Genomic DNA, 23,862 nt, shown 5'->3' with positions numbered 1-23,862 from the left:
ACAGACTTTAGTTGTTTATTGAGTTAATCTAAATGATTTATTCAGTCATTTAAGAGCCAACAAGTTATTTTCAAAGTTGGCTGTCGTTCATCTGCAACAAATGCAGTTCTAGATTAACTTCTAAAAATGCATCCATATTTAAATGGAACCCATTTGGGACAGAAAAGGGTACGAGTTAGCAATACTCTTAATTAAATGTTGCTTCTGCCAGTGAGTTTTTCAAAACCCTGTCAGTGAAATAGCTGAACTGCTCCCTCAAATTAAGGAAACAAAACCACCTGCCTGTGTACGTAAGTTCTTCCTCAAAAGAAACTTTATTAAAAACAAACACACCTTCCCACACACAAATCCAAACCAACAACAACAAAAAAACCCCAACAAAACAAAACAAAAACCACAAGGAGAGGTCAATTTAAACTTTTTGCTGCTTCTTGTATTGATTCCTTTTACCTAGCATCTGTCTCTTCCCCCATTAGTTAATGTGAATATTCTACTTAAAACAGCTCTGTCTCAGGATTCAGGTTGCTGAGCTTCTGCCCATGCCTGGCTCTCATTTATCCAATTGAGTGTCTTTCTCCTATTTCCCCTCCTCCTTCAAAATGTCAGATTTCAGAAGGAGGCACTTAAAATAATTAAGGTGGGCCTTTACTGAAGAAAAATGCTTTGTTTGCATGCCCTTGTGATGGCCTATGCCATTTTATCGTAGTCTGCATTTTATGTCAAGAAACTGGAAGAAAAATGGCTGAGAGGAGGATGAGAGAAACTAAAAACTGATTGTTTTTTTTAAACTGTTGACAATTGTATTTTGAGAGAGACTACATAGGCTTTTATGTCCACGCATTTAGTTTAGTTAAATTTGGGGGTGAAAACAGCATCTTTAAGCTCTTTTGAAGAAATGAAGGGAAAAGAATGCATAAAATGCATAAAGATAAATCAAATATCTGTGGTGTGAAAGAAACATTAAGTGGAGTGTAAATTACATTGACTATTACCAAGTTTAATTCTTATAATGTAGGCTCAAGAAAAAGATAGAAAAAGAATGCAAATTGTTTCTAAGGTCATTTATAGTTTACTCTTTCATGAGAATGACCTGGAAGAAGGCTATATGTTTAAAAAATAAAGAAAAAAGGGAGGGGGGGGAGAAACAAAACTCAATTAAAATGCTTATTGGAACTGAAAATTGTTCTTACAAAGAAATGAACTAGGTAAATATAGCGTGCAAGAATTTCAGTTCGAATGGTGAATGTAATACAGAATAGACAGTTGTGTTAAGTATACTTTTATTTTGTGGGAGAACAGTTTATTGCCAAAACAGCTGACTAGAGTTTTTTCTTTGGATGTACAGACATACAACTTAAGAAAAGTCATCTTTCTTAAAAATAATGTTAATTATTCTTCATTAAATATTTTGTTCAGAAAACTGAAGATAGGAGTGTTTCTTAGTGTTCCTGTCAACTTACTTTTCCTCCGCCTTGATGGGGTGAAGCTTAGCAATGAATGTCTTTGTTTTTACACCAACTTCATTAATGCCAGTCAGCACTAGGAAGTGATTTTTATTAGTTAAATTATGAGCCTGCTTCTGTCCTGACTGTAGTGAAGCAGAAAACATTTTTGTTTGTTTCAGACAGAAATGGACTCTTGTTAAGAAAATAAAGTTTCCTGTTATCTTCTATCTGTAATAGTGTAGGTGTAGCACATACACCCTAGGAATGAACTGGTGGAAGAACTTCTGGTGGCTTGCCAGTAATGAGAAGGCAGTTCAAGCTCAGTACATAGTTGCACTGGGTATAACCTAGTGAGATTATCAACAAAGCTTTCAATTACAGTTGAAACTTTTGTTTATAAAGACCTTTGTGTAGCACGAAGTGAATTAAAACAAAAAGGCCAGTAATTTATTTTTATGTAGACTACCAGATGGTAATTACTGTAGCTGATTTAGTAGCCTGGAATAGATTCAAACTAGTGACCCAGAGGTGTTTAATTTCTTGGCATTTTTTCCTCAGGTTTTCTTTTAATCCATGATTACATTTCAACACCTGTTTAGAGATGGTTCAGCTTTGGCCTTAAACGGATTGGCAATGTGTCATTAAACTTGAGAGGCTTTGCCAGCAGGGCATCTCCTTTGGCAAAGTTAGCTTTTAAGCAGGATTTGATTAGGTCAGCAAACATTTGTGTGGGTTGTTTTTGTCTTCACATATGACTTTATGTAAAATCATCGTATGAAATTAAAATAAAATTTATTGCATTTAATAATGTATGCCTTTAAAAAGATATTTTTTTGAAGGGATTTATTCAAGTCAGTAAGGTTAACTATCTCCTTAATTCCTAGCTTTACAGGGTTTTGACATGTCCCAACTTACTGTACAGCACCAATGTTGATACAAGTTGTGGGGAGCGAGCAATTGCAGGATGTGTGGCACGAGTGATTGCCCATTTGCTCTGTTTCTTGCTATTTCGCAGCTGTTGGGAGAACCAAAGTAGGGATGAAGCTCTTGACCCTGAGGTCAATTAGAAGCTTAGAAGCAGGTCAGAGGAGGGTGGATGGTAAAACAAGTATACTGGGTGTATGCAAGTGAGCAAAAATAATTTGTGTCTAACAGGGTATTGTCTGAGGCTCTGGAGACAAAATGTGCTTTCCTGCATAGTAAAAGTTTTAAGTAAATGTAAGACACTAAAGAAATTTGCCTTTAATTGCCTGTTTTTCTGTGGCAGCCAATTTTGTTCCGCTCCTTCAAATCACTTACTGTATGTCTGCATATCCCAGCACACATGTTACAGGAGTGTAGCTCCAAGAGTAGCTCGTGTGTACAATGTAATACTGGCTCTCAATTAATGGTACTGTTCTGTTGCGGTATGAGGCTTCACGGCATGTGAATGGGTCTCAGGGAGGCCTTGCAGTATTGGCCTCAGTTCCGCCTTCTGGCTGCCTTTGTTTCGCCAGTGTGGATGTGGAATACCCAGCAGATACTGCATTAGCACAGCCTGCTGCTGGTCTTCCGGTGCATCCAAGGCTGGGGAAGCATGCTTCAACTGCCCACAGGCTGTACGCGGCTGAAGAGCCTGGCCACACCTGATATTATTCCAAGGTCAAAGCATGATTTTTCTGATTATAAAGGAGGAAGTAATGCAATTCCTATTTATTTACTAGTTTGCCTTTGAGTAAACATGTAAAAATGCCACATATAAATATAAATCATAATGTTTAACTTTTTTTTTAACATTATTTCTTACCATAACACGTTGATATCACTAGTTTATAAACCCATCAAAAGAGTGTTTGTGTTGTGGTATAACGGCTGGCATTTTTGTTGCATAGAAATAGCAAATTGAAGGTTGGATATTGTGGTAATTTTAATTTTACTCCTTTTTCTCTCTGTTTTTTGTACAATTTGTACAAGAACAGTGTACTCAGAAAGACAAAAAATTAGTTCAAGAACTTCATACAAATATTTCTCTTTAAGTCTATAGATCAATTTAATAAGAATTAATGCAAAGAAAGTTATTTCAATATACTGATTTTAAGTATGCTTGTGGGACAGTTTCCAGTTAACTGTAAATTCTGAGGGGATGCATTTTGTTTGTGTCAGTCCCTCACCCAGAGAAGTAAAATGTGAAGCTGATTCTATCATAGAATCTGTAATGAAGATTCACATATGGCCAATACAGCAAGTTGTTTCCAATGTTTGCCTTATTTCTCCTAATCTCTAGTCTTTCTGAGGTAGACCAGAAATCCAGGAAGATTAACTGGAGGGAAAAAGAAACCCCACAAAGCAAACAAACCAACAAAACCTCATCACCCTCCCCAAAAGTCAAGGAGAGGCCAGAGTGGTTGAGTCTTACTCAGAACTGAAGTTTTTAGTTCCAGAATTAGTACTGTTTGAATAAATACTGTATATGTTGATTTTAAAACAACAACCAAACAAACCAAAACAAAATAAAAAACCCGAAAAAGCCACCAAAAACCCTAGCCAAAACCCCAAACACAAAACCACCAAACAAACAAAGAAAAAAATCCCCTTATAAGTCCAGTATCAAGAATTTCTGTATTTCTGTGTAACTTAAGTGCAGCTTTGTCTTTGCAATCTCAAATTTATTGACACGAGACGATACTGATATAAAGAGGAACTGAAATACAAGAATTTTTCAATATTCTTGGTTCTTAATTGTGGTTAAAATATTGAAAATATGTTAATGAAGTGTTTGTCTGTCAATTTTATTTTTCTTCCACAACACTTTTTGAAATTTTTGGTTAAACATGAGGGTAATCAGAGGAACTTCCTATACATGGCAGTTGAAATATAATTCAGAAATACTAATAGCAGAATTTTGCATTTCTAATACGCTCTTTTTTCATTCTGTTTCTTTTTGGAAAATGTATATTTGAAATCATAGTGTAATAAACTAGGATATATTAGCCCTCTGCATTATTCTTTTTGCTTAACTACATGCATATTACTGGTTTGATGGTGAAGAAAAGTAATGTATTTGCATTGATGTTCTTTCTTGAAAACTTGTCAAACTCCTGCAAATGAGAATAAAATATTTCTGATTAGGTAAACTGGAGCTTTTAGTTAGAACAGTTCCAAGCTTTGTATTTGTGTGTGTCTTTCCTCTGTCCCTTTCCACCCCCAGAAGGACAAAAATGTTGCTTTTCTTATGTTTATTACCTATTGAAGGTGAAGTGTGCATCAGGTATAAAATTTTGATGTTGCGCATATTTTGAGCTGTTTGGGAAATGATCCTCTGAAAGAAAAATCATTACTGAATCTTGGGGAAGAAGCATTAGATTGTAAGAGGCTGTATCTATATTGCCAGTGTTTTTAGGGCCCTAAAATATTTGTATTGAGGCAAAATGACTGCTTAAATGTATCACTTTGGAAAAGTAAAAAATCTGAACATAAATCTGTTTTGAAATACTCTTACTACCAAAACTGAATATGCTTGAAAATTGATATTCCTGTTTAGACTGATACTACTGAAAACTAATGAGGAGTAAATTGAAATGTGCTTATTTATGTTAAGGCAGAAGTTTTCTTCAAAGAACTTCCTATTTTAAACTGTTTTCCAGTGTTTCATTAATTTTGACTTATAAAGTCTAATACCCATATAGTTAGTGTCTGTTGCTAAAATCTTCACTCAGGTCTGTCTTTTAATTTCTCTTTACAACCTGTAGAGCCATTTCTTATGCTTTTGTGGGAAGGATTTGATTTTCAAATCTTCAAAATCCATTTTGGTTGGTTTTTTCTTTGCTTTACTTTATATGTATGCATTTTAATGTGTGCTTCAAAATGTGCAGTCTCTCCTTTTTTTGTGATTATGGTATCAGCCATAATAAACTGTGATTAATAAGGTAGGACTAATGTTGCCTTTGTTACCTGGATATTACTCCATTTGCAGTGATAATCCACTTTATATCTATAAAGCAACAATACTACTAAATTTCATTTACGTGCTTCTGACTAGTTTTCTTTGTTGTTCAGCTATTGTGTCTCATTTTCATCTGAGCCACATTTCCAATTGTTCTGTGATTGACATGCTGGAGAGATTGACAGTTACCCCCTAGTGCCTGCTGTCTGGAGATCCCACAAGCAATAATGGATTTTGCACCAGAATTTAGCATCAAATATTGGCTTTCAGTGTCAAATGGGTTAAATTTAAATGCTGGTTAATTGTAGCCATTTTGAAATCATAGCCTTAAACAAAAGCATTTTTTTGGATATCAAGTATGTCTTGAGTCCTGTGTATGCCACGCAACCCAAACGTCTCAAACTTATAGCAGAAGTTAACCATTACATTTATGGCTCTTTCTGTTTCTTAATGATGCAAATAGTTCAAATCTGGAGAGTACAAGGAAAGTTTCCATATGTGGTAGGAAATTCGTATTTCAGATAAACAGAAAAGAGAACCAATGCTGATCCTAATTTTGTCATTCAATGTTATAACATATAAACTGAATATGTTCCCTCAAAGACTTCATATCTCTTGTTAATGGTAGTCCTCCTGTACCAACACATGTTTTTTAGCCCCAATTCTACTAAAACCTCCAAAACCCTCCCCCTTCCCCATCCCCAAAACCAAAATTGTAGGCATGTGAGATGCTCTCATCTGCTTTGTTCCAGCAGCAGAAAGTTATGTCAAGTCTTTAAAATTTCTTCTGTGTGCCATGATCTCCTACATAAACCTGGCAGAGAGATGTAAACTCACATTTCCCATACCCAAATGTAAAGATAAATAGAGAGTAAGAAGAGATATTTTGGAAGGAGGTGAAACCTTACCGATCTTTTGTGGGAATTTGTCAGAGTTGTTCTTCAGGCGCACTGACTTGTATCGGTGAGATGTCTCCAAAACATTAGCAAGTTCTGCTCAGAGCTGGATCGTGATTCTGTCCTGTGTTGTCCCACCTCCCACAAGTATCTTTGAAGGGGTAGATGCCAGTATAACGCAAAAACAACTGTTGTGTTGTAGTATCTTTGCAGGAAGCAATGTGTTTTGGATGATTTCTACCATTAGAAGCAGCAATAATGACTGCTTAACTCAGTTTTTATTTTCAAAATGTCTTAAGATGTCTTATTTCATTTTTAATGAGACCAAGTTTTGTTCAAATTTATGGGATTATAGTTGAAATTATAAAAATATTTACTGATGTTTTACAATACATTCTACATTAAAATTTAAATCACTTTATATGTAAAAAGTGGGAACATTAATGTAATAACAAGAATAAAATTTTTTTTTGCTATAAAGAACTAAAATTAGGTTTATCTAATACTGTAATTAATTTTTATTCAATACAACAGATGTTCTGCATGCTTGGAAATGATAAATAATAATTTGTCTATTTCAGCATTTCTATTATAGATTCATTGTTTTTGAATGAGTATAGAAATCTCTCAAACTGGTAAGTGAGAGTAAGAACACTCTCCGAACCTCTTACTTCAGCAATCTGGTTCTTCATATTGGAAAGCTTTCAATGCAAATCTATAATTACTACTTAAATCAGATTTTGTAAGTGTGTAACTTATTGTGAGATTTGTGACATGTCTTCTAGTTTTATGCGTAAATTTGCCAAATAGATTTCAGATTAGAATCTAATCCTTGGTGAAAAAAACCTTAATATTTATTTTCAGCACTTTAATAGCAATGTAGAAGTTGGTTTAAAAAAAAAAAGGCGGGGGGGATGACACACACAAGTTGGGTTGTGGAACGTGCAGTTAGTGTTACCATAATGAGTTCACACTAAGATGACTGCTGCCTAGCAATTGCCTTTGTTTGTCCCTGCACACACTACTCTAATTAAAAACTTTTCTTTCTTCCTTGAACTTCTAGATTGCTGATGTGAGCAAAGTGGGTACATGGCCTCTTACAAGGCTGTAGGTAGTGATCAGAAATTTTTTTCTAACCATTTTGCTTTTCAGGTTGTCAATGAGCATCATAGTCTATAATATCAACGTTATTACATTTGAACCTTTATTACACAAAGATTCTACATTCTAAACAAATACTTTCTATACTGAAAATTACTGTAACTCAAGAAAATGAATGTATCTTAGATTCTTTTGCGAGATTGAGAACTTAAAACAGAGCCATTGCAATAACTTGTTTGTATAAGGATGCTAATGCCATTGCAACATTTTCTTAAAGGATGCCAGACAATTATATGTAGAATATAAAGAAACAAAAATGAAGGCGAAAGAAGATGCCCTGGCTAAGGCTGAACTTGAAACACTTCAGAGTGAGTTTTTACCACTGTCTTAATAAACAAAGATGTAATATGATATACCTACTGCACAGGATGTATGTGAACAACATTTTTATAATCTTCTAAAATGTGTGCTTTATATATTTCTCTACTGCTGTAAATTTAAATAAGCTTTTAATTTTGTGACTATTTTTGCAGTAGGCTGCTGGTTTGTTCCTGTAGAGGCATAAAACTCAGGTGATAGTTATATAGTAGCAACAAAAGCATACTTTGCTAGAAATGTTGCTTTACAGGAGAGGGTAGTCTCAAATGTATAGATCTCAAAGTATACATTTTCAGAAGTGACCTCTTGCATTTTGAGCATTCTTGTATTCTCTTTGTCTGTAAATATTTTTAAATATTATGTTTAATAATTTTTTGTGTATGTTAAGTTGATTTCTGTGATAGAAATTGAACATAATTTTAATTTCCAAAAGCATGGATGCAGACTTCGGAGATAGATTCATGCTATTTTTGAAACAAATGCCTTAAAGTCTTTACACTCTTATAAAAGACCAGAGAAGGCAATTAGCATTTCCCTTAATAAAGTATTCAGAATAATTATAGGTGACTTTTCTTCTTTCAGTTATTTGCTTTTGCCAATGATTAAACCTACCATCTTCTGAAGACAATTTAAAAAGTTTTTTTGTCTGTGTTTGTATGTGCGTGCTTGCTTTATTTACTGTACTTAAGTGCATGCTTTTAAGTTCCTTTATTCTGACAAGTGCATTGAGTGCCCTATAATAATTTACTAGCTTTGAGTATGCATAAGCCTTTAGGCACTTAAAATACAGCTGCATTATTTATATTTACAAAATAGCTTAATTTTGTAAAATCAGCAAAGAGAACCAGTTTCAGCGATAATTCCTAACTTATCTGTAGCTGAATCTATTTTGAGAAAATGGATAACATTCAGCACCTCAGCGAGCATCGTGGACCCAGGCCAAATCTAGCAAAATAGTGCATTTAATGCTTGTTAGGGAGGCCTGCCATTATGTTTGAGATACCTACCACAAAATGGGCCCTTGAAAAGGGTCTTGACTCGGGTTATTAAAAACTTGTTAAATTGTCAGATAGTAACGTATTGCCATTGTTCAAAATAGCTGGCATACATTCTTCATTGAAATCTGTGAATTACTGTTTTAAAAGGACTAGTTTTTGAAAACAGAAGTGCAAATGAAAGTACAAAGTAATTTAAATTGTAGTGTGCATGCTCCTGTGTTTCACTGAAAGACCACATGTGAACTTTTCAGTATTTCTCCTCTGCCAGGTGTCACTTGAGAGTCTTTTTTTTTTTTGTTACCTCCAGGAGCAGTGCCCACATGTGAGAGGTGCGAGTTTGGCACTCTTCCCCCTCCAGGTCACCCCTGACCTCTCACAGAAGCACCACCCTGTCCCCTGTCATGCTGCCAGGTGCGACACGGCGTGTGACCCCCATGTCTGTTAGGTGACCCAATGTCACTTGCGTGAGCAGGGTCCAGTCCTCACCAGTCGCACTGGTTGGCATCCTGCCCTCCCTTGGTGGGCTTGCTGGCAGGGAGCAAGAGGAAGGATTGAGAGTGACCACCTATAATTAGCAGAGTTTGAAATTTGGCACGGAATTAATTTGGTCAGCCATAACAGTGCTATCGCTGGGCAGCAGAATGAGCTGTCAGTTAACTTTTAAAAAAAGAAATAAGGCTTCCAAGAGAAGAACAAGAGATTCATCTATGTTACTGTAGGCAAAATAATAATAATAATAATAAAAAAAAAATCCTGAAGCTTGCATGCAAAGCATCTGTTAAATTTGCTTATTTCATTATATTGTTCTGCATTGTCACTTCACAATTAGCATAGAAAGGTTGTAAATCACCAAATGTGCATTTTGTTTGCCCCCATTCTTCTTAATTTTAGAGACCGGCTGTGGAATGCAAGTTCTTAATAACAGTTCCATCTATCTAACTGAGTAAATGTATCTCATGCAGATTAGCAATAGCTGCTTTACAGTGCTTGTTTTTTCATGACCTAATTGCTAGCTTACCCCCATGTGTCTCTGCTTTCCTGCTGAAATTGTGCGGTATTCTGTAGGTGGCTTGAACTAAAACCAGAGAAGACTACTAGAGGAGGAAAATATAATTTTCAAAGTAGGAAAGAGGGGACAGTATTGAGATGTCATTAAAGTGCTATATTTGGTAAGGCGTGTGAAAAAGTAATTTCTTGGTAAGTCAATATTATGCACCAGTTTGATATATTTTTCTGGCACTTTTGCAGTGTTTCTTATCACTTCTCAATCCATTCAAAACTGTCATTACTACTTTAGTAAAATATAGCAACTTTATCTTACAAAAATATAGCAATTTACAATACAGACCTTATGTTTCTAGGAAGTGTGCTTTTGTATGGAATTACAGATAACTGGGTGTTTTATATACAAAAATAGAAGTGGTTTGCCTTACGTCTTCTGATGACCTTTTCACATTTAGATACCAGAACACAAAATTTATTTTAAAATGAAAGTGCTTTAATTAATAAACTTTCTGTTAACTTCTCCCTCTCCTGTAGTGTCACACATGCGTATAATCCCTGCATCAGGGAATGATTCTGTAATAATAGATAGCCCTGTTCTTCATAGTTGTGGGATGTAAAATAGAGTATGTATTAACTGAACCGAGTAGTCATTAAACTAAGAAGACTTAGGTGTACCTTGTCAGGAGGGATGACTCTGCCAGTTTTTAAACTTAAATTGCAAGTTTGAATAGTTATCAAGACAACTTCTAGGACCTTTACTGGTCCTTTTCTTGCATGGAGTACTTCTTTCAATCACGTCCATTTGGGGGGAAAACGCATCTATTTTTCTTTCTTTATACTTAGCTTTGGTAGTTCTCTTACATTCTGTTCTTCTTATGTTTGTTTTCCCTGACCTTCAATATGAAGACTTAAATTTATTTTTAAAATACTCCTTTTCAAAGAAATAGCGCCTGCTAGATATTGCAGGTGAACTCTTCACTGGCATCCCAGTTACCAAACATATTTGCGTTGTAAATCCAGAATTCTTGCCCTGATGTACAAGGCATCTGGAACAATCCATGGCAAGAACCTATTTTGTTTCTAGTTATAAACCATCTTGAATAGTACTTAGTTTTATGGGTTTTTTTCCTCACCCCCATCATTCAAGCTTTAACTGAAATACAAAGTTACTAGCCCTATGGCTGCATTACTAGCCTTCTTTATGTATTGGGGTTTTATGATGGTATCTGTAGTGATATTTATATCCCAGTATAGGGCTTTATAGTAAGACATGTCTTACCTGAGTGCCTGCTGTGAAAAATCCAGAGCAGTCATGAAACCTTTAATACATTTAATTAAGTTTGGTTAGGCTTGGTGGTTCTTCCTTTCCAGACAGCTTGGAATATAGCATGTTGCTTGGGTAGCTTTTTATGTTGTGTCATGAAACTTAAGGATAGAAGACATCACTAGATCATTTAGTATAATGTGTTTATTTCAGACCCTTACAGGCAAAAATCAGTGAAAAATACTGATTCTCATGATTTGTCTTGTTTGACTTGTACCAGTGATGCACTTTAGCTTTTAGCGTCTTGTTATGCAAGACACAGTATTGATCAGAAAACCGTGAGATGCCTTCCGTTCTTCATGGTTTGTTCAGACAATTAATTTTATTGTTATATAGTTATATCTTAATTTCAGTATGGATTTCTCTAGCTTTCAGTTGTTCATTATTAGCATTTTTCTGTGCTTAAGAAAAAAGTTTTATTAATCTGCAGGTTTTCTTTATATAAAGCATTTATTTAGCCCTTAATTTCTGTGGATTTTCTGTACTCTATTTAGTTTTCCAAGGTAGCTGTAAATATTGGACCCTGGGTTTGTATATAGTGTTCTAACGTTTGTCATCTTCTGATTATAAAATCACGTTTCTTCTGTTATTACTGTTCTGTTTACAGAATCACAGATTACCTTAGTTCCCATTGCCCTGATAGCTCATTTTAGATTGCTTGTCCACCATAACTGCAAGCTCTTACATCAAAGGTTCCTTGCACGCAGTCCCTCATAAGCACAGATATGGCATAAGGTCCTTAACTGTGTAATTTTCAAAAATGCTTTTGTTTTGATTGGTCCCAGACTACCAGCCAGTCCATGTTCTTACTTCTTCCTGTACTTTCCTCTTCACTGTAAGCCATTTTGACCAAATTTATGTAATCTAGCACTATACTGAAGGTGACTTTACGTTTACTTCCAAATAATTGACAAATATCTTGGATAATTGTGTTTAGTATTAATCCCTGCCAAAATGCAGTGTTCACATGCCTGCTCAGTAATGATTTGCTGACAGGCAGGTTCAGAGAAAATTAATTCATATAATGCATGCTTTTTTGGTTGGCGTGGGTGTGAATGTTCTGATCACTTAATTGTTACCTCTGAAGCCTAATTATGGCAAACTAAGTATCATCCATTTCACTGATTGTTTTGGCAAGCCTGCTGAAAGGATTTTGAACTTGCAAGCTTGTGTGCTTTTTCCAGTTTTTTCAACTAGACTATATAATTCCTCTCCCTACAAAACTTGCTTCAGATTTTATAGAAGATGTTCCCCTAACATACAGTGTCATGAGGTTCATTTGAAAGAAGCATGTGTGTTTCATTATATGTTTGTTGGAAGGCAAATTAGCTCTCAAATATTGGAGGTTTATTTCTAACCCTTTCATATTATGGGCATGAAGTAATTTGGGGGAATAGAAAGTTTTGGGAAGGGTAGATATTCAGAGAAAAAGATGAAAGACCTCAAACCCTACAGCTTGTGAGAAGTTTTTGTAGTTGAGGATATATTCATCCCTAAGCATGTTTTTAGTCAGTTTGCTCAAAAATAAACTAGCTTCTGGGTCTCAGTACAGCAGATATATATATCTGTCTCCAACTCGTGATGCATTCATATAATCCCATTGGCTTTATTATGAGCACAGAAATGTAGATTTTTGTAAACATAGGACTGTTTGCCCCATATTTGCATTAATATTGAACATAGTTTGCTCCATTTTTTCAGTAGACTGTCAAAACCTTGGTACAAATTTTTTCCAGACTTTTGGGTCTTTTGTATTCTATCTGACTGTGTTGCTGTACATGCAAGTGAATATTTCTCTGTCATGTTTTAAACAAATTTTAATGCTCTAAATGCTTTGGTTGTCTTTCATAGTTGCGTAGGTAAGTGAACAATATTGAAAGAAAAGGTGATCTCAATGCAGTATCTTACTGACTTGCCAAAAAGATGTTTGCTGTCTACCTCTGTGTGTGATCATATTTCTTGCTTATCAGTGCATGAGATACCAGTCACTCTGTCCCTTTTCTTTCTGTGATTTTCAAGACATCACTGTCTTTTTTTGATCATATTTTCTGTGAATTCTTGTTCATGCTTAAAGCTTAGAAGCCTTGCAGAGAGAGGAAGCTCCAGCTTGATCTGTCATACTTTCTTTGCAGAAGTTCAGCACTTGTTTTTGGTTTGTTTCTTTCTATATGAAGCAGTCATTTTTTCTGTTAAAAATTCTCTGAATTCTTTACATTTACATCAACTGGCAGGTAAAATCAGTATATGCTTTTCTGAAAACTTTAAAATATGGACCTCTGATATTTATTATGGAAAAAGCACCACTGTGTTATCACATGGCACTCGATCCAGAATGCTACCTGATTCCTTGTCTTCTAAAAATGACAGCTGATATATCTTAAAGCAAATAACCATTAGCCAGATACAATTAATTCTGCCACTGATAAAATTAATGTAGTAACAAGGTGGAAGGACTAACAAGGAAGGTCAAAGTATCTGATTATGCGCAAGTAATTAATCAAACTTCAAAACCTGGATCATGGCACCATAAACTAGTAAAATGTATAGCCAGTACTGGAATAGTTTTGGAGGCCTTTAGAAATGCAAATTACTGTACAGGTAAGAGAGTTAGCTAGTTGTTATCTGTTAAAGTCTAGGGATCCCAGTGATGGGTGTGTTTATATGCTGTTTAACCACAGGGGACAAATTATATTTCTCTTTTTAACACTAAGTTGTTAAATACACAGTCAAATTTAGTCTTCCGGTAAAGAACTTGGTAGTTCTAAAGGTGGAAATTACTCATAAAAAATGAATATCCTTGCAGTATGAATTCAGCAAATGATAAAACAAAATTTCTTCTGCTACGGAAGGACTAGAACTCTGTAAAAGTCGTAACTCATGTAAAATACTGATAATTTTACATTGAAGTGGTAGATATCAAATGATTTCCATAGTACTTACGATCTTGGATTATCCATTTACTTTCTACTGTTGCCTGCTTTTTTAATTCTGTTTAATAAACTAGAAAAGTTACTACACTGTAATTTGGCAATTAAAATACATAATGTTCCCAGAAAATAGTAGTGAGAGTAAGCTATTAATTTACCCTGTTGAGCTTGAAGTCAGGCTCTGGTTTCATCAAGATTGTTTCTCTCCACTGCATTTAGTTGTGTGAGCACCAGTAACTCTGGTCATAGTTAAGGTCTGCTGGATATTGGTGCCTGCATAGGGCATAGTGGTCGGAGTGCATCTCCAGTGGACAGTGAGTAAGCTGTCACAAAACTTGGAGGAGCCTCTGAAATATTTTTCTGTATGTTTTTCCTGCATTTCAGTTAGGTTTATATGCAACAATATTAGAACAATATTTGAGACTGGAGGAGAAAAATGCATTTTAAAAGCCTGTTCTGTTATAGTGGATGGCCACATAGTCTAAACCCAGCACCATTAGAAGATGACACCAAGTATTAAGGCAGCAGTTGTGTTTCAAAACTGAATCACAGCTGCAGTTGTCACTACTGTCAGCACCATCAAACACATCCTTGCTTTACGTTGTGGTGGTGGCAGCAGCACCAGCCTCCTGGCTGTCTGTCAAGCCTTAGCAGATGTAGGATTCAGCTGTCAAGGCATCGTCTACTATTTGGAAAACCTGATCCTTTTTCTCTTCAGGGGGAAGCCCCAGGTCAGATTGGAAGTGTCTTTTGGGCTGCGAGTTGAATTGCTGGTAATGAAAAGATAACATGGAAAGAGAGAGGTTTTCTTCCTAGGTGTCTGCTGTGGACTTCTGTTTCAGTGATCTGTTTTGCTTTCTCCATCTTCATCTGAAAGAACAACAGTGCTTGGCTGTCTTAAGTTGAGGCGTCATAGTGTACATCATAACCTCTGAACATAACTTCTGAACTTCCCCTATCTAAAATCTTTTATGATGTTACTGTTAAACCACTTTTATGTGCTTTCCTATTCTAAAAAGTGGCTTTCAAAAATTCTGAGGTGAAACTGTTCTCAATTTATTGGGTTATTGGGAACCCTATGTCAAAGGTGCTGTGACTTCAATTCTATTTATTTTTTTTAATTCACTATGACAGCCATGGTGGTATGTAAGGGATATGCTGAACTCTGTCTTCTTGTATATGTACGGGTGACAGTAGAGGCAGGTTTTTTAGTTCTGGTTGAGTGCTTGTTTGAGGTTATACAGCCATCTTCTCTAGGTGGGATTTCTCGTTCCTTTGATAGTCAGCAAACAGCAGGGTGTCTTATCTATGTTAGGTCTTCCCCTCTCACTTAACTGCCTGAAGAAAGCCTAGACACTGTCTTTGATACCTCATTTTAAAGTGGGGTGCAGTGCCTTCTGGAAATACTGTTACAGATTTAGTTCTAAAACTACAGAAAGAGCCTAGATGACCTATTTGCAGGCTACGCTCTTTGTTTTTAAATGTTAGTTAGATGCATTCAGGCTTTAACTATTTGCATATTTTGAGAGAGAAAATTAGCAAACAGTAGCTGATGGGGTGCAAGATACAGAAAAATCCAACTGTCTCAGTGTATCTCCACTGTTAAATAATTCCAAGTGAACGCACACAGGATGCTTGATTATTTTGCAGGATGGAAATACAGTAGTGGAAATTGTCATTTAGGGTAACTTCCTATAATATTTTTGCCAGCTGCTGAAGCCATTGTTACTTATCCTTGCAAATCTTAACTCTGACTCCAGAAAGCTATTACATATGGCAACTTTGAAGAAAAATGAGATAATGGTTAATATATGTGATTTGCTTAAAAAAATTACCTTTTGAAATAGACAAAAATAATTTTGCAACAGTATTGTCTTTAATAACATCTGAACAATGAGAGAGATGCTGGTTAACATTTTTGGGCTTTCTTTAGTTTTGTTTTTTGGGGAGTATATGTCATTTAGTTATATTTACTATGCATACCTATAGAAGGATGCTAAAAAAATCCAAATACAAGTTTTTACTTAATATTTCATTTATTGAGAGTAATTTGACAATTACAAGCAAAGTTAGAGATTTTTCACAAAAAGAGGTCTCTGAACAACATACATTTAAAAGTTCAAAAGATCATTAGTCATTCTGTTAACTTTCAACATCTGTATGAATTTCCTATTCTTTTTGGACTTCTGAAAGGTGCCATGAAACAGTTCTCTCTCCATTTATTGTTCTCTTAAGTATTCAGTTCCTAGGAGTTTGCCAAGTCCGTGGAGTCTTTTCACTGTTCTGTTCCTGCACATACACTGTTAGGAAAAGGAATTCTGCATCACAGTCTGTAGGGAACAGTCCTTCTGTCCTCTTTAGGATTTTTTTTAAGAAGATTCTCGTGAAAAACAGATATTTCTCCTCTGGTGCTCAGAAAAGTATTAGGGCATGGTTGCAAAGGCAAATAAGCTGATCTAATGGCCCACTGCTGCTGAGAAGTGTGCTTCTCCTTTTCCTTGCCCACCACCTTTAAACGACTTGGATTCTTTCTTTTCGTTTGAGTGTAAAGGAGTAATTTTCTACTAGATTAGTGAATTGAATTTGTTTGCTAAGTGGTTGGATGACTGTTGAAGCACAAATAGAAGAGAGAGAAGCACATAAGCACACAGTGGAGAGTGGAAAGGTAGAGTAGAACTTTCCTCTCTTGGCTGCAGCCAGCCGTTAGATCAGCTCTTTCAGTTTAGTAGCATCCTTAGGAGCATCCAGTTATTGTGAATACAGCGTATTTTTGAAACAATGAGGAAAAAACAAAAGCATCCCACTTGGCATACCTGGGGTTTCTGGATGCTTTCTGAGTGTTCAAGCTTCTTTTTCTAATCCTCATCCTCTTGTCTTTCCTAAAGTTCTGGCAATTTTTGATCAATCTTAAATCTTTCTTTTGAGATCATCTTATATAGTGGATATGTTTTCAGTTGCTGGGGTTTAGGTTGTTGTTGTCCCGCCTTCCTGTCCCCTGAGTTTGCTGCTCCTGTTTAGTACCATTTGAAGGACAGAGAGCAGAAAACAGTGATTAGTTTGAGAAATGAGGTCCAACATTTAAATCTTCCTAAATGTGTAAGTGCTAGAACAGAGCTATTTGTAGTTACAGAAATCTGAGAACAGAGAAGTTATCTGTTGACTCAGAAGCTTTTACTCAGCACAGCTACCATAAAGCAATACAAAATTGTCTAAAACTCACCTTCCTACCTTTGCCAGTTTCTTTGAAGCCAGCTGAACTTTCGAAATCTTTTAACAACTCCCTATGCTTTTGCCTGTACTAATCTTAATTGCCAGGTGGTGTAGCAGCAACAAGAGCTAACTGTGTTTTTGAGGCGCTCCTCATTTGGCCTTTTAAAGCATAGTTCAGATAGAACAGGGGCTAGGTGTGTGCATTGCTATTTACTTTTCATAAAAATAAAATTATTATGCAAAACTCTGAATTCTCTTTTTAACAAAGAAATTGAAGCCCGTTCCTCAGTGGAAATTTTAATATAGCATTAAGAGTTGAGGTGAGGAGCTAAGCCTGCTTCTGAATTATACTTCTCTGCAGTATTAGTAGCATTACTTTTTCTTCTTCTTTTTTACTTTTGTATAGAGGAGAAGAAGCCTAAAGTCAAGAAACCAAAATCGGAATTCCCTGTATACACAGTTCTGGAGTCAAGTGCGTATATACCATCATATGATCATGGAGCTTCAATTGAAGACATTGAGGAACAGATGGATGATTGGTTGGGAGGCAGGAACAGAACACAAAAAAAGAAGGTAAGTTCAAAATCTTTCATGTTGTTATATATTTTAAATGTTGATTCATTTGTTTGCCTCTTAAGAAAATGGAATAATGTATGTATAACACCACAATATTCATATACCATTGAAGTCTAGAGAACTATTAATTGTCAGGCAGAGACATAATGGAAAAGAATTATATCGATGTTCAATGTAATTTGTGTAATGATACTGGAAATGTTGTTATAATAGGATGTCGTTGATTAAAATATCTGAAAGCTCTCTCTGGTTTCTGATATAAATACTATTCTTGTTCACTAGAAATTAGTAGAACATAATGCTGTCAAATTATATGAGGCTTGGTTCTTTCTCTTAATTGTAGTTAATAACATTTTGCTTGCAAGAATAGATTCTTCTCTATATTAAAAAAAAAAAAAGCAAAGGAAAAAGAAAGAAGAAACCTTCGCTTCTTAATATCCAGGTGTAGTATCTTTTGATTATGGAACTGCTTATGTACTTTGTGCATTTCATCTGACTTACGGAAAAGTCCTAACAATTCGACTTAGGCCTATTGTTAAGGTTCTTGCTACTTAGCGGTAAGGGTTCTTAGTGGCAGTTAGTGTAATTATCTTCTGGTAAATTTTATTGAAACAACATACTGGCTTGAAAAGTTTTCATCTTAGAACTGAGATATACAGGTGACAGAAGAAAGGTTATAAATTGGTCTCCTGACTTGAAAATCTGCCTTGCCTGGAAGACTGAGATGAGAGGATTGGTATGTTTGGAGTGGAGTTAGGGCAACACATTGACTTCGGCGTCAAAATAGTGAAAGAAGTTCCTGCTGTCATTTGTTTGATCCCTCCGTGCTGCAGATTTGCTTACTCCTTAGTTGTTTTCAAGCCTGCGAAAAATACTCCCTCCCATTTTTGCCCAGACCTGAAATTTTTACTAAAATAATTTTAATTTTGCTTAACTTGTTTAATCATCTGCTACTATTGGATTCCTAAGCTTCATGACTCCCAGTTGCCAATTTTCTCTTGCTGTTACTAAATACTACACAAAGATAAAAGTACATCTGCATTATGTTCACTTTTATATTTCTATAACAAATCTGTTCTGCAAATATGCTTACCTTTTGACTTCTGTGTAAGGGATTGACACTCTGAATCCTTAAATGCTGGAGCTAATTTTCATGTACTAAGAGAAAGTAAGAACTCAGGTACTTAATTCTATAGATGAGTTGCCTGGGAGTTAAGAGGATATGTACAGTCATTGCTTTGTTTACCTTAACTCAAGAAGCACCTGTGGACTGAATTCCTGTTAGTTGCATCTCTGTGAACCAGCTTTGCTTACCAGGCTGTGTGGGCAAATGATTAAAGAAGAAAAGATGTATGTTTGTTTACAGTAGCTTGGGTTGGTTGTATGCTTGACTATCTGGATCCCCAAATTCACCTTCCCCTCTGATGGAAATGGAGCCTTTCTTTGGATTTCCATGAAAATGAAAGAATTGAATAAGACTGGGCCTATTCCACCTATAATTTTGCACCTCCTACACAGAGTATATAGAATTTGTGTCTTCAGAGTCACTGCTAAGAGAACAAGTTGTAGGTACATCCTTTCAGAAACAGGAGTCACAGAAATTAAAACATATCAAAGAATTAAAACATATCAAAGCAGGGGAGGTCCCTGCTGACTGGAGATTAGCAAATGTGACGCCCATCTTCAAGAAGGGCTGGAAGGAGGACCCGGGGAACTACAGGCCTGTCAGCCTGACCTTGGTACCGGGGAAGCTGATGGAGCAGATCATCCTGAGTGCTATCACATGGCATGTAGAGAATAACCAAGGGATCAAGCCCAGCCAACATGGGTTCAGGAAAGGCAGGTCCTGCTTGACCAACCTGATCTCCTTCTATGACAAGGTGACTCGCCTAGTAGATGAGGGAAAGGCTGTGGATGTTGTCTATCTAGACTTCAGTAAAGCCTTTGACATGGTTTCCCACAGCATTCTCCTAGAGAAACTGGCTGCTCATGGCTTGGACGGGTGTACTCTTCGCTGGGTAAAGAACTGGCTGGATGGCCGGGCCCAAAGAGTGGTGATGAATGGAATTTACTCCAGTTGGCGGCCAGTCACAAGCGGTGTTCCCCAGGGCTCTGTGTTGGGGCCACTCCTGTTTAACATCTTTATTAATGATCTGGATGAAGGGATCGAGTGCACCCTCAGTAAGTTTGCAGATGACACCAAGTTGTGCGGGGGTGTTGATCTGCTTGAGGGTAGGAAGGCTCTACAGAGGGACCTGGACAGTCTGGATCGATGGGCCGAGGTCAATTGTATGAGGTTTAACAAGGCCAAGTGCAAGGTCCTGCACTTGGGCCACAGCAACCCCATGCAACGCTACAGGCTTGGGGAAGAGTGGCTGGAAAGCTGCCCAGCAGAGAAGGACCTGGGGGTGTTGGTTGACAGCCGCCTGAATATGAGCCAGCAGTGTGCCCAGGTGGCCAAGAAGACCAATGGCATCCTGGCTTGTATCAAAAATAGTGTGGCCAGCAGGACTAGGGAAGTGATCGTGCCCCTGTACTCGGCACTGGTGAGGCCGCACCTCGAATACTGTGTTCAGTTTTGGGCCCCCCACTACAAGAGAGACATTGAGGTGCTGGAGCGTGTCCAGAGAAGGGCAATGAAGCTGGTGAAGATTCTAGAGCAGAAGTCTTATGAGGAGTGGCTGAGGGAACTGGGGTTGTTTAGCCTGGAGAAGCGGAGGCTGAGGGGAGACCTTATTGCTCTCTACAACTACCTGAAAGGAGGTTGTAGGGAGGTGGAGGTTGGTCTCTTCTCCCAGGTAAAAAGTGATAGGACAAGAGGAAATGGCCTCAAGTTGCGCCAGGGGAGGTTTAGACTGGGTATTAGGAAATTTTACTTCACTGAAAGGGTTATCAAGCATTGGAAGAGGCTGCCCAGGGAAGTGGTTGAGTCGCCATCCCTGAAGGTATTTAAAAGACGTTTGGATGAGGTGCTTAGGGACATGGTGCAGTGGTGGTCTTGGTAGTGTTAGGTTTATGGTTGGACTCGATGATCTTAAAGGTCTTTTCCAACCTATATGATTCTGTGATTCTGTAACTGTTATTAAAAGGTAAGTAACTTGTTTTTCTACGCTCACACCTAGAGGTTCAGTATTGCATCTCATCACTTTGATTCATGAGTTTATTTTTTGAATTATATTCTGTTACAAATGGGATTAACATTTTAGGGACAAGCAGGCAATTTGCAGGTATACTGTCTGGGTAAAGTGTTTGACCTGAACAAACTGTGATGAGGTGTGCTTCCTTTCCTTGACAGTTAATATGTTACAGCAATGCAACATCGACATTTAATACAGTAGTGGAGAGAAACAGATTCATAAACTGTACAAAGAAATGGAGAATATACATTACTGCCTCTAGTAGCTTGTAGGAGCCATTTGTATGTCAATGTGAGAATGTCTGTGTCATATGATTTGTAATAAGCTCACTAGGAAAATGGTTGTACCACAAGTGAATTGTTCCTAACTGTCATTCGACACATTTTCCGTTTTAGAAAGATGTGTTGTCCTCCACTACACATCACAGATGTGAACTGAGACAGCCTCCTCCTTCTACCTCCCTCTTCTGCTTCTTGTGTGGATATGCAAGTGTTGTGTAACATTCACCTCCCAGTTATGCTTGTCTTAGGAAAAAGTTACTCTCTCATAAATCATTTTGCCATCAGACTTTATCTTGGCCTTGTCATGCTTCACTCATGAGAAAGCTTGTTACCTTTTTTTTTCTTTTCTTTCATGATAGCTCAGGGATGTGGATTATGTACAGTCAGCCAGGCTTGAGAGCAGTTATCCATGTGGAAAGATCAAAATAGCTTGATAAAATATTATGTTACTATGTCATCCATCCAGAAATAAGGAAGTGGAGTTGCTGTCCCTGATGTTAGTATCCTGAGTGTAGATGATCACAATTCATTTCATACTGTTCATGAACTGCTTTGCACTGTTGACATTTGTACTTTAGGAGGTGCCTGTAATCCATGGACTAGTGTTTTAGAAGTGCTGTACCATGCAGACTGATAAAAATTTAGATTATATTCAGTTGTTAGGTTGAAGTCAGTCCCTGTGATTATTTTTTTCTTTTTAATACATGGTAATATTTAAATGCTTAGGTTCCTTTAATTTTGGGGGGTTTTTTTTTTGAAAGCTGGTTTAATGGCTCATGGGCTACAGTCCTGTAAGCTGTTTACTAATATTTCTTCCAGCTTGGAAGAGTACATTTGCGCTCTTTGGAAGAGTGAATTTGGAAGTCTAAGGTTATGAATTTAGGTGCATCAAAGCTGTATAAAAGAAAAATTAAGATTTTTATTTTTCCATCTGCAACAGGAATCTGGATATTTTTCTGACATATATTAGTCTAGGAAGTAACATTATCATAGACTAAATAGCTGTGTAAAGTAGATTTGCCAACATGGAGAAGATAATGGCTTTCAGAAGTATCTGACTCACCATTGTTTCATTAAGCTTACATGAGAGCTCTAAATTTTATTTGTAGAGCAAGAGTGTGGCTTTGGCACTGCAGAAAAATAAAATGACAATTTTCTTCGTAAAATAAGTATTACTAATTATTGACAGTAACTGGAATTCTGTATTTGTAAAGAAAAAAAGGATATCTGTGTTTCTGTTAAGGGTCTGATGGATTTAAAATGGGTGGTTTCAGAGGCCGGTGTCCTGGGCCTCCAAAAAAAAAAAAAAAAATCACTTTTGTTTAGTGGTCTAGAAAGACATAAGTTTTTGCTGATCTTTTCAATATGTCTGATCAGTCAGGAGGTATAGGAATAAAGTGCAACTTGACAAAAGTTAAGCTGTTGGATATTGTAACTGAATAGAAGAAAAAGATAAATGTTGATGTAAAGAAATAGGTCAAGAGGAATTGGGCAGAGGGGCTGGAGTTAAGATTAACCATGATCTGGGGATAGCTTTGGAATAAAACGAATAATTTGCTTCAGTGTTTATTGAAGATGATCTTGGAAGTGAAGGCTAATGAAAATTGCTGGGAAATGAGAATTACCATCTCTAATGGGGAGGTAAAATTTTAATCTCAAATTCAGAAGACTTTGTAGGTTAGTCCTCACCCCAGAATTCATTTAAAGTATCATCCTTACTGAAGAGCAGACATCGCCCTTTTTAAGAAGGAAAAAAATATATGCTACTGTTACCCTACTAAGTGACCTAACTATCAGTTCAAAATGAAAGACCAGCAATGTAAAAAGTACATGCAAAATAATATGAAATGCAATTTGGAGTACCAGTGTGGTTTTGGATTGGTCTACTAATTTATAGTTACTTAGAAACATTTGGGTTTTTTCTATGTGGTGTCTGAATATGATATGGAAGCTGTTAATGTACTGTTGATTATTGTTTCCATAGGGTTTACATATTGAAGTAGATAAGGAACAGGCTATAGAGAAGAAAACAGCTTGCTCCTTAGGCAAGGTAAAATGATCTACCAAGGGATGTAGAAAGAGGAATGTTTTCTGATTTTTCATAAGGTTACATAGCTGGCTGAAACATACTTACAGCATAGTAAAGTTACTCTCCTGTCTTAGTTTGAGAACTCACTAAGTTTCTCTCCATAAGGGGCTTTTCTTGCTATGTTGTTACTCTCTACTTAGAACTGAATATTAAAAGAAAGTGAGCTATTGGGTGCTATTCTTTATATGTCACCAAAAGGTGACTGGAAAAAGTGTTCTGTGTATGCTTGTTAGGAATTAAGGGAAATTTAGACGGAATGTTACCATGGGCTTCCTTCTAGGTTGCATTATTTTGTGGCCTGCATATGTTGTTAAGCCAATATTGCATTACTTTGTAGCCATTTAACCCTCTGCTTTACTGTTGGGCAACTTATTATGTGGAGCTGGAAGAAAAAAGTGTGACTTATTAGAGGACATGTTTTGTTACATCTGATCTTGTTCTGTCCATTCTGCACATATTCATGCAAGAAAATATATATTTACTGTTTCTGGAATCATTCTATTGATGAATCATTGCTAAGTAATTTCTCTCCCGGTGGGATTTCTCTCATATTCTTTGTTCTGATTTGATTTT

The 23,862-nt window shown here is 36.6% G+C and overlaps 1 protein-coding gene across 1 annotated transcript in view; it reads left to right on the top strand.

Moving 5' to 3' along the window:
- Positions 1-23,862, top strand: part of DNAJC1 (DnaJ heat shock protein family (Hsp40) member C1) — a 114,968-nt gene that overhangs the window by 52,840 nt on the left and 38,266 nt on the right. The window contains exons 7-8 of the mRNA XM_072854434.1: positions 7,642-7,732; positions 17,613-17,779. Coding sequence (XP_072710535.1) covers positions 7,642-7,732; positions 17,613-17,779 — 258 coding nt within the window. The remainder of the gene's footprint in view (positions 1-7,641; positions 7,733-17,612; positions 17,780-23,862) is intronic.

This window comes from Ciconia boyciana, chromosome 2 (assembly GCF_034638445.1).
Source record: "Ciconia boyciana chromosome 2, ASM3463844v1, whole genome shotgun sequence".
In the NCBI taxonomy this organism is placed as follows: Eukaryota; Metazoa; Chordata; class Aves; order Ciconiiformes; family Ciconiidae; genus Ciconia; species Ciconia boyciana.
This window is presented reverse-complemented; position numbering and strand designations above follow the sequence as displayed.